The sequence below is a fragment of the Leucopleurus acutus genome (assembly GCF_964270905.1).
Source record: "Leucopleurus acutus genome assembly, chromosome: 8".
Lineage (NCBI taxonomy): Eukaryota > Metazoa > Chordata > Mammalia > Artiodactyla > Delphinidae > Leucopleurus > Leucopleurus acutus.
In genome coordinates, this window is record NC_139151.1 from 49230771 (window position 1) to 49248924 (window position 18154).

The window sequence follows — 18154 nt, forward strand, 5'->3', positions numbered from 1 at the left end:
ACGAGAACACTGAGCTGTAATGATGCCCCCTCAAAATTAGTGTGAACTCTATGTCATTTTCTTTGCCTCTCTCAAGGGCATCTCCTCTTCTGTTCTCAGTCAGTTGCTCCAGCTAAAACCCTAGACACTTCCACTTTCTTTCTTTCTTTCTTTTTTTTTTTTTGCGGTACACCGGCCTCTCACCACCGCGGCCTCTCCCGCTGCGGAGCACAGGCTCCGGACGCACAGGCCCAGCGGCCATGGCTCACGGGCCCAGCCGCTCCGCGGCATGCGGGATCCTCCTGGTTCGGGGCACGAACCCACGTCCCCTGCATCGGCTGGCGGACTCTCAACCACTGTGCCACCAGGGAAGCCCTCTTTTTTATATGCCACATTGAGTTAAGCAGCCAAGCCTCTTCTTTACACCTCCCAAATGTCTGTCCCCTCTTCTCCACTCCCACTATCCTCACCATCTCTCACCTGGACCATTGAAATAGGCCCCTAAATGACCTCCAGGATTGTGATCTCTCTACTGTCACTGTCCCATCTCTTCATCAGAACGCTGCTGGCTAAGTGACAAATATAATACATCCCTTAAGCTACCCAGTGGTTCCATATTGTCTTTGTTTTAGAGTTCCCATTTCTTAGCAAACAATATTGTGCAGAGGACAGTTTAGGGTAACACTTTGTCCTTTCTTAAGTGACAATTTCAATTTCCTCTACACCCAGGGAGACCTTCACTTTCTCATAGATATTTTGCCAAAAATCAGGGGAACAATTTTATAGGGAAAAAATAGTGAAATAAGCAAAATAATTTTTTTCTGCACCGTAAAAATAACTAAACTGAGGATGAAATTGTTACCATAAATTGGTAACAATTGAAGTTCTGTTCAGCTCCTGTTTGTGTGTTTGGGGGCTGTGGGTAATTTCCCATTATGTGATTTTTCTGGTTGCATGCCATAAAATACTTATAATAAATAGAAACACACATAGCATCTCAAGAAGTTAAAGGTAATCAGGATTGGAGACGAATCTAGCTAGGTGGTTTTAGGATTCAGAAATAGATAATTATGATGAGAAAGAAGTGGAGGATAAATAGTTCTCTCAATCCATATCTTTGGCGATTCTTCCTTTTACCTCAGTTGGAAAATGAAAATTCTTTTAGTAGGAGAGTCATGGAGGGCTAGAACATATTTATCAAAGTTTCAACATTTTCAAAATGGCTAGATCACTTTTTTTGCCAGGATGAAGAAGGAATAGTCACACCAGCAGCTCCACTCCGTCAGTTATCAAACATTTCTCAGGCATCTACCGTGTGCCTCACAAATAATAAGTCTTTACAGATAGTTAGTTTCATGTATGTGAAGTACTGCAAAGGAGTAATATCAGTTGCATGTGAAGGACCTATCATAGGTCAGCGAGCTGAGGACATGATGTTGAAGACAGATGGGAAAGACAAGAAGCCAGATGGAGACCGATAGGAAAGGTGTTCCAGGCAGAAGGAACAGCATGGAAGAGAATGGAACTGAGGAAATCTCGAAAGCTAGAATCTGAAGAAACCAAAAGAGAGGGGACGTTAAGAAAAAGATGAGCTGGGGAGTTAAGCAGGGACCTTCTTGCCTTTATTAAGAATTGTAGACAGTATTCAAACTAGAAGCTAGAGCTAGTTGTGGAATTGCCATCACTGTGGAAATCAGTGTAGACATTAGATAGCAGTAATGAAAAGTCTTTGGGTGCAGAGACCACATTTTAATCATCTTATCACTGGTGTCTAGCACAGAGCCTCGCCATGGTTGATGCTAAGGAAATGTTTGCTGACCGAACAGTAGCATTTGAGCAGCATAGCACTTTCATGCCTATTACCTCAGTGAAGTTTCAAATCGCTGCTAGGTCTAGGTGTACTATACCTGTTGTACTATGAGCAAACTAGGGCTCAGAGCAACACATGCAGGGGTGCCCAGGGGCAGGAGCCAGAGGAACCAGGCCCTGTCATTCCCTTCCCACTATACTAGTGAGGAGGACTGACGTGATGTTGCCAGCTTTTTAACTTCATTCAATTAGGATGTTTAATCTTTTTAAATAATCAATTTAAATGTTTCTGTTATGAACAGTTTTAAGCATATGCAAAATTAGAATTTTACAAAGAATGCTCACGTACTTCTCACCCATATTCAATAATGGCCAAGTTTGCCAATTTGCATCATATAGCACCTAAAGTATTTTCTTTGCTGATGTATTTTAAAACAAATCCAACATTTATCTCTTTTCATCCCTACAGTATTCAGAAACTATAAAGAAAAAAGAGAGAACATGTTCTTATATTACCACAATGCTATTATCACACCCAACAGAATTTAAAATAATTCTGGGTATGATCTAATACGCAGTTTATAATGACTTAAATTTTTCTTTTTCCTAATCAGGATTCAAACAAGCACTATACATTACATTTGGTGGTTATGCCTCTTAAGTATAAAAAGGACAGTTTAACAACAAAAAAGTAAGAAAGAAATACTTTTAAAGACAAAAACCCCCACAGTCTATTATGTAAGTTTAGATTTATGAAGTGCTCCTACCCTCAGCCTTATTTTTCATGCGGTGACATGGCCCTGTTCTCTGCAGCCGCTCCTGGGAATCCATGCCCGAAATCGTTGCAGATTCTGCAGTATCGGAGGCAGGGCTGATTGCTGTCTCTCCTGAGCATCTCCTGCCTCCCCACAGCCCTGTAAGTGCTCCTTAGACAGAGGGCAGCAAGTGAACCTGGCAGTCAGCCCCAAGTCTGGTGAACCTGCACCAACAGGAGCCATGGTTTGCAGTTGACTTCGAGTCTTAAACCCAGAATCACAGTAATGACATATTGAGAAACTTTCGTTTGGGAAGTGTATCGGAGAGCGAACAAAGCCTTTTCGTTTTGATCTTACCAGCCTGCCTTATAGAATTCACTATAGGTATGAATGTATAGCTGTATCAGTAATTGGTTATTAACTGGTTACTTAGGGTGACCAAGCCAGATAGCCACGGACCTGTACATGTCAGGAGCAAAAGAGGGAATAGCACTGTCGCTTGCAGGGCAAAGTGTAGTATCAGTGTAGTGAAAAAAGCTGGTTGAGGCTGGAACTAGACTTGGATTCAAATCCCAGCTCTGCTGTGTGACCTTGGGTGAATTGTCTAGCCTCTCTAAGCCTCCATTTTCTCTTAGTATTCTTCCTGTTGTGCTTCTATTTATCTAGGAATGGTGGGTTATCCTCCAAGATAATATGTATATGTATTTCTCAAGATGCTATTAAAGGATAAATCCGATAGGAATGTTGTGGAAGCAAGACAGATATTTGTACTCCTTATGTCATATCCAGGGGGTCTGCCAACCTGCCTACCTCTAGAGCCAGACTGCTTTATCTTCTTTCTCTGCCCTGGTCTATAATTAGGCAAGAATATCATCCTTTTCACTGGGCAAGATCTAACTGATTATTACTGCAGAAGAACACAGGAAGCTTGAACATTATTATGTTAGCTTCTAGCTCCATGATTTTAATACAAAAGAAGGAACAGGACAAATCCAGCAAAGATTTAACATTTGTATTTGCCAAGGAAGCCTTTCTTATCTGGTTGGATGTAGTCTTAAGCACTTTGCCTTAAATTAGAAGGCACAGCTCCTTGATCCTTCTTCTGATGTACCATTAGCTATGAATCACATCAATTAAACTACAGCCTGTGCATCCCAGCTCTGAGCCTTTCACCCAACCTGCCAGCAAAACCTTCAGGGAGAATTGCCATTGTCAGCTAGGCCCTAATGATACCAGAAGTTTCCATTTTCCCCTCAGAGTTTCACATCTCCTCTCTTAAGCATGATGCCCTATGTGGCTTTATTTCCATGGCCAAGACAGAAATCAAATTTCACAGCTTTGGGGACAAATTTCAGATACTGAGGAAATACTCCAGGCAGAATGGAAATTTTTTAAAGGCTATATTGTTATGAATTGTTATCATCACTTTATATGGTATTCAGTTTATCAAACATCTTTATATCTGTTTCTTCATTTGATCCTACAACAACCTTGTGATGTAAGCAGGGTGTGAACATTATCCCCATTTTATAAATTAGGAATATAAAGCTTCAAGAGACCTTAGTCTTTTTTCTTTTCCATTTACAAATGCTATCACATTTAATTTTCAAGCAATCTGATGAGACTGGTGGTGTTTTTCTGTTGTACATATGAGAAAACCAGGTATTTTCTGGGTTGAATAACTTGCACAAAATCCACCCTGTGAAACTTAAGATTTAAAGTTGAAACCTGTTTATTTCAGAGCTTTAAAAAGAAAAAAATTACACCAGGCTACTCCCAGTTGCCTGAAGACACAGGCTTTGCCAAATTCAAAAAGTTTCTGTGCTGACTCCACTTTGCAATAATCCTGATAATCAAAGAAAATCTGCCTTTATGAATCCATAAAACAAAGCTGGCATGAAGCCAAATTGAAATTTGATGTATCTGATTTTCAGAGTTACACACATATTGTACGAAATAGCTGGTTGGGGATTCAGACTGTTGTTTGTCTATAAAACTTACTTCATCTCACACGTTAAAGAATTCCTGAGCATTTCCTGAAACCTCTTTAAAGGGTCTCAGGCCAGGATGTGCAAAAACTTGTTCTAGTTTTGGGGTCTAGAATGACCCCAATTCTACTGAGAAAGAGAGAAACAACATGTCTTAATTCAGTATATTATTAAAAATTATTCTAAAAGGTCTGATCTACATTGTAGTAGATTTAGCAAACAAAAGGATAATTTTTTTCCCCTGAAGTCTTTATTTAGCTTGCCCAATTTAGCAAACATTTATATTAGCATTTACTAATTGTTAACTATGTGTCACACTCTGTTCCAAACATTGGGGATATAGAAAAAGCATGACAATGTCTTGCCCTCATGGCATCTATAACTAAGTTCTTAATGCTCAGTGCTGGAGATCTCTTACTTTGTGGAGTTCAGAAAAGATAACGGACTTACCGTATTGTCTAGGTTTCCCAGTTATAGTTGGATTCTAGGGAATTTAGTTTTGAATCTGTTTATCTCTTTCTCTTCGTCTCTCTGTCTCCCTGTCTCTCTCTGTGTGTCGCACACAGCGCGCGCGTGCACACACACACGTACACACACACAGTAGTTTGGATAAGAAGTAAGCCAAACATCTGTAAATCTTCGGCAGTGGAAAATTCCATGTCACCACTTTAACACAGAAGCAGGATGGCAACCTGAGAGATAAGTCAGGAGTTGGCGTAAAAGGCTAATTAAATCCTTAGGCAGAATTGTGGAGATCCACAGGCTGAAAATCCTTCCAGTGGCCAGAGGTTAGCTCTCTTGATGGCAGGTGGGCATGCCAATACACATATGGGAGGGAAGCTAGTCTTCTATAGCCGTCTATAAAAACAGCAGCCCTTCCCAGCATGACTACCTGAAAAACAGCTGGAGTCTGAAAGCTCTAAAGCTGTCTCTAAAGTTTGATGTAACATGGTGGGGCCTCTTTTTTTTTTTAATGTATTTATTTTATTTTATTTATTTTTTTGGCTGTGTTGGGTCTTCGTTGCTGCGCACGGGCTTTCTCTAATTGCGGCAAGTGCGGGCTACTCTTCACTGTGGTGCGCAGGCTTCTCATAAAGGTGGCTTCTCTTGTTGCAGAGCACGGGCTCTAGCCATGCACGCTTCGGTAGTTGTGGCACACGGGCTCAGTAATTGTGGCTTATGGGCCCTAGAGTGCAGGCTCAGTAGTTGTGGCGCACGGGCTTAGTTGCTCCGCGGCATGTGGGTCTATCCCAGACCAGGGCTTGAACTTGTGTCCCCTGCATTGGCAGGCGGATTCTTAACTACTGTGCCACCAGGGAAGTCTGCATGGTGGGGCCTCTTCTGTGCCTCTCTGACTCTGAAGTTTCGGGGCAAAGAAAAAAGAAGAGGTGGTGAAATGGGAACTTTTGATTCTTTTCTGAGCTCCAAGTAAATAGAATTATTTTTGTATCATTCATTATACAAAAGAATTTTGACACAGTATTGCTTCTTGGGCTTGAGACATAACCAGTATTCTTTGGCCATCCTCCTATACATGCCTATTTGGTTAAGAGTCTAGTGGAGAATAACATATCTCATATTTTTCTGAAGAATGTACTTTTCAGTATGGTCTCACAGTTTTTAATTTTTAAAGTACAGTTGTCTATAATCTTTTGCAAAAACAAAGAGTAGTGGAGAAAGAGCAGTAATATATATGTTTGGAATTTTCTAGTTTTAAGCACTTTTATTTATCATATTACATTGATTATAAGGCTAACATTTTCCCCCTTTTACACCCATACATGTCAGCTTGTGAAATCTGAGTGAGTCTTGAGTCCACCCTCTCCAAAAACAGGACTATTATTATTATTTTTTTTTTTTTTGCGGTACACGAGCCTCTCACTGTTGTGGCCTCTCCCACTGCGGAGCACGGGCTCTGGACGCGCAGGCTCAGCGGCCATGGCTCACGGGCCCAGCCGCTCCGTGGCATGTGGGATCTTCCTGGACCAGGGCATGAACCCGTGTCCCCTGCATCGGCAGGCGGACTCCCAAGCACTGCGCCACCAGGGAAGCCCAGGACTATTATTAATTGGCACTGCTTTTTGAAATCAATACTGCTTAAAAAGATGAACATGAAGTACATTGTATTAGATATTCAGAATAACTTTGTATAGGTGCAGAAAAGATTTCCCCATTTTACAAAGGAGTACTCAGCATCTCTGAGAGGTTGAGGAATTTTCCCAACATCACTCAGAGCCAAGACTCAAATCCAGAACATTGATTCCAGGGTACGGCTTTGAGACCCTAGTTGCTCTTCTCACTCTACCAGTAACCGTACAGTCTTTCACAAAGATTTAACCTGCCTCAGTTTCTCCATTGTAACATGTATTTGACTGTATTGGCTTCTTGGAAGGTATCTCATTACTGTTTAGAAAGTGCTTGATACACATATAGGAGCGGAAATCTAAGTGGCAGATGCTCTTTTTATACTCACCCCAAAGAACCAGAAAATTAAAGGCTATGTACGAGCCTGTGTATGAGCTCCTTAAGGCAAAGAACTGCCCAGTGGATTCAGTATCCCTAGCAATTAGCATTGTGCCTGGCATGTAATAAACCCTGAAGAAATGTTTGCTGAATAAATGAAGGAAGGTATTTCCCCCAAAGAAATGGAAACATTTACAATTGCTCACCTGTATCTCATTGCTGGAACAGTGAGCAGGTGCTATGCTAATAATAGGTATAAACTATTCTACCTGGCCCTGGTGACAACAGCGGTCATGTCCAGGTAAACAATATTGTGATTCCAATAGACTGCACACCATTGATATTTGCCCCAACCCTATTGGAAGGTGCCCCAAAGCTCAGGCTTCCTTAGCTTATAAGCCACCAAGAACTTCTAGCTCAGGTTTGTCTAGTAAAAGCATCACTTCTTGGGTGAGCAGCAGGTGATCTCTTCAGACTGCTTCCCTGGAGTGTGGAAGTGGATAACTTGGCAGGAAAGCAGCCTGTTCTGCTTGGATGTACAGAATCCTGCTTACAGCCCAGTGATTTACCAGTTGTTGTTAAAGCTGCACACATATCCGTAATGAGCAAATAGGAATAGGATGCTACTGTCCCCATTAGTGTGACTAAGGACTGGATATGCATTTGTCTTAAGAGGGGTAACATCACAGTAACAACAGAAACAACTATCTTACATTTACAAAATGCTTCATGTCAAATCTCATTTTGATTCTCACACCACTTTGTGAGAGGAATCACAATTGACAGATGAGCAAACTGAAGCTCAGAAACTTTCCATGGCCGTGTTGGTAGTAAATGACAGGATTAAGGTTTAAAGCTGGCCGCCCAGCCTAAAGTTCCCTGTCCTACTCTGCTCACTGCTTCCTCTGGTAGCTGACAATCATGAGTCAGTTGGATGAGGTCACAACTGTGGAGGGGTATGCCACTCACCAGCTCACTTCGAGGATGACATGCCCATGGCTTCATGCTATAGTCTAACGCAGTGAGCTTATTATTTTCTTCTCTCAGGCACAAGGCTGGCATCCGAGCCTTGAAGATGCGAGCAGTTGTTCAGCTTTAATCTATGCAGATTAATCCTATTGCATTAAACAACCCCAGTCTCCTCACAGGAGGCAGTGCCTCCTTTCCTGTGTGGATGATGGGGTGAATTTGCTTCTGGGTCTCCTTGTTCACACTTGACAAATTGTGTAGGAAGCAGATATATGGCAGAGACCCCTCTCATGTGTAGCACATGGCATTCACACCCTTGCCCTTGCTCCATCCAAGTGTCCATCAGTAGCTAAAGCCTTGAGATGATACCGATGGATGAGGTCACTAATATTCCTGAAAAAGGCAGCAGCTTTGGTATTGGGCATCATTCTCCTGACCTCCAGATCACTGTGGATTTGTGAGAGGTCCCTGAGGAGCCATTTAGTGGTTGCCCAGTAGGTGAGTAGTTCCACACTGGTGCCAGGTGTCCCCAAGTACGGCCATCATTGCTCTTTGGCCTGGTAGAGACATCAGTTCATAACAGGCAGAGTAAGGCTGTATTAGGGGATACTGGGAGCAGACACAGCTTTCCATTTTACCTGGTACAGAAAGGGGTTATGACTTCTGCAAGCAGTGAACAAGAATAGGTGTTGAATTACATGTGAAAATTAACAGGAGGAATTGTCAGTAATTACCAAGAGCCAACCCTTTAGGTCCATCAGCTCTCTGTTGTAACCTTCCCAGCATGTCTTGAAGTAGGTACAGTTATTATTCCTGTTCTACTTATGAGGAAATTGAGCCCAACTTTCACAGTAATGCACAGCTAATAAATGGCAGAGCCAGGATTCTGACCATATCTACATAATCCGAATCTTCTACCCTGTCTACTATCATTACTCATCATGTCTAAGTGAAAGCAAATGATGTAATTCTAATATGAATATGTCTAGTCAGGAACAACTAGATTTCGATACCCAAGAATGTGACATTTAAAAAAATATGGCTTATCATTTATAGAGGGGAAAAAAGAACTAACCAGAGGTAATATTTCTTTTTTTTCCCAGTGGGTTTGTACTTTTAAAAATTGAAGTATAGTTGATTTACAGTGTTGGGTTAATTTCTGCTGTACAGCAAACTGATTCAATTATACATATATACATTCTTTTTTTTATATTCTTTTCCATTATGGTTTAGCGCAAGATATTGAATATAGTTCCCCATGCTGTATGTTAGGACCTTGTTGTTTATCCCTTCTATCCCTATATAAAAGCTTATGTCTGCTAACCTCAACCTCCCACTCCATTCCTCCCCTAACCTTCTCCCCCTTGGCAACCACAAGTCTGTTCTCTGTCTGTGAGTCAGTTTCTGTTTCATTTGTGTTATATTTTAGATTCCACATATAAGTGATATATGGTATTTGTCTTTCTCTTTCTGACTTACTTAGTATGATAATCTCTAGTTGCATCCATGTTGCTGCAAACGGCATTATTTCATTCTTTTTATGGCTGAGTAGTATTCCATTGTATATATGTACCACATCTTCTTTATCCATTCATCTGTTGATGGACATTTAGGTTGTTTCCATGTCTTGGCTATTGTGAATAGTGCTGCTATGAACATACAGGTGCATGTATCTTTTTGAATTAGAGTTTTGTCCAGATATATGCCCAGGAGTGGGATTGCTGGATCATATGGCAATTCTTTTTCTAATTAATTAATTAATTAACTTATTTATTTATTTTTGGCTGTGCTAGGTCTTCGTTGCTGTGCATGGACTTTCTTTAGTTGCGGTGAGCGGGGGCTACTCTTTGTTGTGGTGTGTGGGCTTCTCACTGCAGTGGCTTCTCTTGTGGAGCACAGGCTCTAGGCACGCGGGCTTCAGTAGTTGCGGTGTGCAGGCTCAGTAGTTGTGGCTTGCAGGCTCTAGAGTGCAGGCTCAGTAGTTGCGGCGCACGGGCTTAGTTGCTTCACAGCATGTGGGATCTTCCTGGACCAGAGCTCGAACCCTTGTCCCTTGCATTAGCAGGTGGATTCTTAATCACTGCGCCACGAGGGAAGTCCCGGCAATTCTATTTTTAATTTTTTTGAGGAACCTCCATACTGTTTTCCATAGTGGCTTAAGGTCCTGCTTCTTTAATGCAGTTTCCCACCTCAGCATTATCCTGCTTAATTTCCTTGTCAGTGTCCCATTCAAGAAGTAAACTCCTTTAGGTTCTTTTTCAAAACTATATGCCATGCACCTAGTACAATCCCATGTGTAGGGAAGGAGGAATGATAGACCTTGAGGTTGGAGAAACAGAGATGAGTGAGGCATACCCACTCTCTAAGGAGTTTATGGGACAATAAAGGAGAGGACCAGCATGCACATAATACAGTAGGTGAAAGGAAGGAGAGTGAAATTTTAGGAGGGAGGGATAGAGAATTGAGGAGGCCTTAGGTTCTAAGGGAAGATTGTGGTGTTTTAATAGGTACTAAGATGTGATGGAGACAGACTGACCTCACAGAGATCCAGGGTTGAATGCTAGCTCCATGTCCAATGAGCTCTGTTACCTAGAAGCTTTGTGACTTTGGTGAAGTTAGTTAATCTCTCTGAACCTGTTTCCTCATCTCTAAAGTAATATGCTTACCTCAGAGCTTTGTTAGGAGAAATAACATAATTTTTAAGTATGTAGCACAGAAAGTAGTCTATTGCAGGTGCACAGTTCAGTAAACATGAATTTTCCTTTAGAATATATAAAGATTGAGCACTTTAAAATCTCGTTAGAATGTTCTCCTGAGTGTTAGGAATTTATTGGAAAATATCCCAAAGGGGAGGGCATGGATGTGAATGAAACATTTGGGGAAAGAAGAGGGAATTAAGATTAAATGGACGTGGTAGTGTTAGATTTTTAACTTGTTGAAAATGTAGTTTTCAATACTGTTGTAAAGCATAAAGAAGACATACTTCACAATTTATGTATCTACTTTCTTGTTTATTTCTAGAGCATTTCTAACTTTAAACTTGTTTAACTATGAGAGGCTGGAGACATAGCCCCTCTCCTCTCTCTCTCTCTCTCTCACACATGCATACACACACACCATTTATATTTGTAAACTCAGATCTTATTGTTTTTGCTTTGATGAAATTACTTGTAAAACTTTATTTTTCAAAAAGGAGCGAAGAGGGATAAACACTTTTGAATACAGGATTTGTGTTTAACATGATTGTCAAAGTGGAGAAGTTGAGAACAAGATGGATTCCAGTTAAGACAAATACAATACAGTACAACACACAATATAATACCTCCCCATCCACAGTGGAGAATGTAAACACCATAGAATACGATGCAGAATAAACATTTCAAAAGGATGGTAGAAAACATTTTGGGGATCTGATGAGCCATACAGTAAGGAGAACACAGGAAGAGCCTAATAAAGTGCTGATGGCATACAAGTTAAGTATCAGAGAACTGTTTCCAAAATGTATGACATGGCTGAGATGGGGAGAGCATAGAGACTGCCAAGAGAATAGTAAAAACAACAGTGGGATTTGGGAGTGGCCATAATTAGACAGGAGTAAAGCCTTGAAATTAGGCAGAATAATTAGCCTTGAAACCAAAGTCCTAGAGGAGAAGCATCTTGTCTTTCTTCATTTAAAAAAAAACCTTAATATTGAAAACAGGCAATTTCAGTCCTACAGGCATTTTAGAACTGAATTCATTTCAGTTCCTCTCACTTCCTCATTCATTATTTATTCATTCATTCAGAAAATGTTTATTGAGCACCTGTTATTAAATGCCTCCTGCATACCAGACACTAGGTTAGGAACAGGGAAAGGCTTGGTGAACTCAATCTAATGGGGAAGGTGAGCAACGGCGCAAATGACTGCAGTTTGGTGTGATGAGTACAGTAAAGTAGCAAAGTGGCGGTATGTAGTCGAGGATTGGCACTGAATTAGGTGTTTCGGTGGGCGGGGGGAGATGGTTGGGGGTGGGAGTTCAGGTTTTTGTCATGATAATAAAGTCATCAAATGGTAAAGGGGTTGTCCTGGGAACAGATGGCAGATTGAGTGATTCTTAGGGGCGATGCATGGTGTTTATCTAGTGACAGTGTGGAGCATGGCTCAGAAGGAACAGAGAGTTCCAGCTCTGTGTTCCAGGCTAGATTATTTTCTCCAAAAAATGCTGATGGGGGCTGTGTGACTCTGTGCAAAGCTTTGATACTCATGCTGTGGTGCTGTACAGACCTGCCATGGATGTGCTCACGTACACCAAGATCCCTGTCTGACACCAAAGGCTGTCATATGGGAATTGTTAAATAAATTATAGTCTAAACTGTGGAATGTAATTAAGGGTATTAAGAAACATGATACTTATTATTTGAGAGAGGGTAGGAAAAGATCCAAGTTACACTGTTAAAAAGGGAGGGAAAAACATTAGCATAATATATAATTAAGATCTCATATGTGTGTGGGAGTATGTATATATTCAAATGAATTGAGAAATGTCTGCGGAAGTCCAGTACCCGCCAGCTATGTACCTATAGGCTACGCTATAGGGAAGGACAGCAGTGAGAGAGAAGAAGGGGGGATGGGGACCTCTCATTTTTTGTTCTGTGTTTTTCTGTATGGTTCACATTTTTACAACATCCATGGACTTCGTTTTGTAATTTAAATAAGAAATGAAATAATGCTTATGAAGCCCTGAGCACAGCATCTGCCATGTGGCTGGCAATAATATTAATTGGATATTAATAGGATGGCAAGAAAATATGACTTGCTCAGAATGATTTAAATCTGCATATAGCATCATATTTATGGCTGTAAATAAGTGTTTTCTCTCTCTGCTAAAATGAAATGAAATAAATATCTTAAATTATGGTTAATAGATTTTAGGTTAAATAGGTATTCTGCTTATTTAAACATTTAGGATTTAATTATTCAAAGAGAAGTTGTGAACAGGAAGTCTTCCAAATCTAGGTAATATCAGACTTCGCCTAAGCACCAGAAATTTCCTGTCAGTTAGGGTTGTCTGTAGAGCACTAAACTTTAAAAATATTTAACATTCAGAATTCATTGTTGTCTGTCATTGAAAACTAAGGTCAAATCGTTTTCTTTATGAAATTCCACGCCACAACAGCCAACAGATATTCAGTAAATTGAATTTAAATTTAATTTTGTGGAACTTTTTATTATAAAAAATTTGAAGTACACTGTAAGTAGATCATCTTGTATTATACTCATTTAGTCATTCCTGTTTTTGTGAAAAGTTACGGATAAATTGAATTGAAAATCACACTGTTTTCTGAAATGTACTGAGGACCTCTGTGAAAATTCTTCATGCTTTAAATTCTCTGAAAGCAAGACACAGTTGTGCCAGGGAGGTGACAGACCAAGTTGGGATCAAGAACATGGAAACTTCAAAAGCCATTTCTTTTTCTATGCTCATTGTTTTACGGAGTGTCTTAAAACCTATTTTCTTTTTATTGGATTGATATGGTGAAAAAATTTTTCCTGTGATGAAATAGCATATTTTAATAATTATATTTCCTTGATTTTTTTAGACCCATATGTTTTTTCTTTGAATATTTCTAAAATAGATTTACTATTTTCGAACCCTGATCTCCTGAGAAGCTGATTTAAATATATTGTATGTATTAGAATTGATGAAGTTTGGCATGTGATGTTTTATATTAAAGCTATAAGGCAAAGTTAAGGTATGATCCCAAGTTATCAGCTTCTAGGAGCCCCCCAGGGGGGAAAAAACTTAGCAAAATTAAATGGCGTTTTTTTGTTTGTTTTGTTTTTTTTGTGGTACGCGGGCCTCTCACCGCTGAAGCCTCTCCCGTCACAGAGCACAGGCTCTGGACGCGCAGGCCCAGTGGCCATGGCCCACAGACCCAGCCGCTCCATGGCATGTGGGATCCCCCCGGGCCGGGGCACGAACCCATGTCCCTCGCATCGGCAGGCGGACTCCCAACCACTGCGCCACCAGGGAAGCCCTAAATGGCGTTCTTTACACAGTTCATCACCAAACACTTGATACTCTGGTCTGTCTGGCTGAGGGTAACTAGAGACTCACCTCAGCCCCTATACTATTGGTGATCCTATGAACTTTTGGGGTTTTTTACCCTCTCATTTCTAAATTAATCCTATTATTTAGAGATAATTATAGATTCACATGCAGTTGTAAGAAGCAATACAGGGAAATCCTATGTACTTTTACTCTGTTTTTCCCAGTGGTAACATTTTAGAAATCTGTAGCATGCTATGACAAGCAGGATGTTGACATAGACATAATCCATCAAATTTATTCCAGTTTTCGCAGCTTTACTTGTAATCATGTGTGTGTGTGTGTGTGTGTGTGTGTGTGTGTGTGTGTGTGTAGTGAGTTCTGTGTCATTTTATCACATGTGCAAGTACTTGTATCCACGACCACAGTCAAGACAGGAAACATTTCCATCACCAACAAGGATACCTTGTATAGCCCGTTTATAAAAACACCCACCTCCTCCCCATGGACTTTTCACATATTGGGGATTTGGTGGTGGTATGTTTTTGAGTTACGTTTTGGGAAGTAACTGGTTTGTTCTTTCCCTCTGGTGAATGTCTTCAAATAAATAATATGAAAGTAAACCTTCTGTGTTCCTCCATTCTTGCATTGTGCATCTCCCCGTGGCTTGGCAAAGGGACCAACAGCAGGGACGAAGGGTTGCCTTGAGTGTGCAGTATTTCTAACTTGCTGAAGGCACAGAACCAAATTTGCCACCTCCGTTTCCATTCCCAGATTACGCTCGATTTGAGGCCAAAATCCATGACCTACGAGAGCAGATGATGAACCACAGCATGAGCTCCGGGTCCGGGTCCCTGCGAACCAATCAGAAACGCTCTCTCTATGTCAGGTAGGCAACAGTGTATTTCTTACTGTGATCTGTACTTGTGAGCCATCAGCTTGGGGAGACAAAGGCGACACCTTATAGCAACGGGACACGTGTTCTTGACTAACCTACACTTGTCAGTACACCACTGTAAGACCTTAAGTTTAACCATTTTGAAGAAATTTTTGAAATGTTATTAATTATGTTAAATTACTTAAAGGCCCCTGCTTTTAACAAGTTCTTTGACCATGTTGTGATCCAGGGTAAAGTTCTTAGCATAGGTTGTAGTAAAAATAATAAATATTTTCAGTTCTGATACATCTTAAATTGAATATGTGGACCAAAGCCCTAGACATTGGCTTACCATCAATATGGGAAGAAAATATTCTCATATTGCTTCCTGGCCTGCTTGACATCTATGCATTAACTTTGGTGTATTGATTGGAAATCAGAAGTACTCTCTCAAAGAGCTATGTGGTTTTTTTCTTAAAGTCTTGGTAGAATGACTTTCTTCTGTGGCATCTCATTACCAGTTGATTCTCAAACCACAAAAGTTACTTGTTCCTTGCCTGTCAAAACTCATTAATTTACCAGAAAAAAAGATGATTGATTGAACTTGAAATGCCCTGTGGTCTTTCATCCCCATAGTTAACTCTTGAGTAAGATCCATCATCACTCAACTATAACATTCACCTCTAAGCATAAGCCTTCTATATTCTTCCCAAAATATACGTCATCAGTGCTGACTCCACTTGAAAAAAACCCCAGAAAACTGTACACTTGCAAACTGTAAAAACTCAGTGAATTTGAAGTATCCAGTTGTTTCTTAAAAATAATTCACCATATTTCTTTAAGGATTTTATGTCATATTAAAGGATTAATTCCTAGTTTTTCATAAAATCTAGGAAAATCTTCCTAATTCCAATTGGAAACTATTCCTCATTCCACTATCATTCAATTAAAAAGAATGATAACTTACAGTAATAATAATATAAGTATTAACAGCCAGAGGGGGAGAGTGATGTCCAGTTAATGGTGCAGATGAATCCAGGTATCAGTGGAGGACCCATGCCCATCCTCACTGTATTCTCTCTCCCTCAGGATCTAGTCTGATTCCCACCTAGGGCCATATCCTCCTGATCTGAAATTTCACTGTCTTTTCTTGACATGAGGTGCATGTTATAGACATTATTTGATGTACTTGGATTGACTTGTCCTGTTGGTTCCTCTTTGGCTATAAAGTTATCTTTTGTGTGTATTAGGTAGGCACAGCAGGGCCAAGAAGGGAGCAGGATTCCAGAAGGCGGCAGGTTCTCGAAGGCCTTGATTTGCTGGCCTCTCTGACAAGCATAGAGTCCCTTCTTATTCCAGGGAGTTCCAGTACCTCAGAAGTCCTGAGATTTAAAATTAAAAAAACCCAGAATATCAATGTCCCAAATTTGTTCAACTGCGTTTTGGAAGATTATTTTGATACATTTCTGTGTAATCTGTGAAAGGAACTATTGAGGACCACCCTAGAACATGTCTTGTAGTGACATCACAAATATGATGGAAAGTAGCTGTTTCTGTTCTCCTTACTTGTGTTGTATTGCTATTCTTTGTGATATAAAATATTTTCTAATCTTGAAATGTTTTAGTCTTGGGTAGCAAATTAGGAAAAGCCAGTTAGGTTAGTAGGTTAGAGATAAATCAGCTAATAAAAATGGAATGGTTATATAGAATAAAACTGGAAGGAAACATTACCATATTGTTGGTATCTTGTTAAAAAAATAGAATGCATAAACATGTCAATGTACTAGAAGGAGTTTGCCAAAAATATACTGGTAATAGCTTACTCCTGTTAATTAAGTTGTGGAGGATTAGGAAAATTAAATGAAGTGCTATGATGCTATTATGTAAGACTAATAGACTTATTTGAAATAATAGTGTTACTCAGAATCAGACCTTTATTCTCTAAAATGGTAAATAAAACTATAACATACAAAAGAGATGAAGACTTAAGGTAATAAAGAATGTTACCTTGTTAACATTCTAATAGTTGGAGGTCATATTGAAAGGAGGAACTACTTTTAAATGAGGCTCAAAAATAGCTGACACTAAATGGGAAATTTCCCAAACTATTTCTTCACAAGATACGAAAAGTGTGTTGTAGAGGGCTGACCTCAGTATCTAAATGACTTTTAGAGGCATAGAATTGGAAAAAGATATGAACCATGAATAGAGTAAAATCAGAGGGAAAGAACTTACAAGATCCCCTGGCCTTGTTCTCATGCAATGTGATAAATTTTATTAATTAATAAAATGAAATGAAATGGCAAGGCCTAAAGGGGATTCTTACTAAAAATGATTAAGTATGTTTGTTTGTTTTACACCAGTTTTAGCTATAGGATTTTCATAGATATGCTTGTTTCATCCAGATCGCTTGAATAGAACTAGTGCCAGTTGATTGTGCTTATTTTAGAAAGTCAACTAGTTGCTGTCTCAAAATAAATCAGTAACAGAATTTCTCTGATTATATAAACATCAGATGATGAGCATGTCTCTTTAATCTGAGAATGACACCCTGGAGTACTATTCTCTTTATTCTGCTCAGCTTTATGTAATTCTAGGGCTGGAACCTTAGCTATCACCAGGCCCACTGTTTAATTTGCAGAAGGGGAAACTGAGGCCCCAGGAGGGAAGGGATTTGCCCGGGACCCCACAGCCATTTGGTGGCAGAGTTAGATGTCCTGCCTCCTAGTGCCACCTCACTCCACCTGCTCAGGGCACAGCTTGTGCGTCTCAGCTGTTGAATGCACTTTGGCCATGAATCCCAGTGTGCTTCCATCAGCACAGTGGCCGACTCTTGGATTAAGGAGTAGATTAGCTGAGAGGAGAAATTCAAACAGAAACCTCTTTGGGGTTTTTACACAGGATAAACTGTACTATAGGGATTTCATAGGGGATTTCTTTAGTACTATTCGTATTTTTCCATGAAGCCGAAACCTAAACCAGAAAGCAAGCAGCTTCTTTGTTCTGTAATAAACAATTTAGCTGACTTAGTAGAACATTTGTTTGCACCACAAAACCACCCTTCCCCTTGGAGTCACCTCCTCTTCCCTATATGCACAACACATACACACGCACACACTCTCTCTCACACCTCACACTCCCAGCATTAGCCCTGCGCTGACCGTGTCCAAGATAGTGCATTTCCTCAGGATATTGCAGTTGGCCTCATTCCCCTACTAGAAATGGTCCTCCCTGGTGGTGGCGATTTATTTGCCTGACAGTGTGGAAGAGAGAGGGAGGGAACTA

The 18154-nt window shown here is 40.2% G+C and overlaps 1 protein-coding gene across 7 annotated transcripts in view; it reads left to right on the forward strand.

Annotated features, from left to right (window-relative positions):
• The window catches only part of DLG2 (discs large MAGUK scaffold protein 2), an 812656-nt gene that overhangs the window by 651186 nt on the left and 143316 nt on the right, over positions 1-18154 (forward strand). For all 7 annotated transcript variants that reach the window (XM_082844899.1, XM_082844903.1, XM_082844901.1 and 4 more), the window contains one exon: positions 14767-14881. In XM_082844899.1, coding sequence (XP_082701025.1) covers positions 14767-14881 — 115 coding nt within the window. The remainder of the gene's footprint in view (positions 1-14766; positions 14882-18154) is intronic.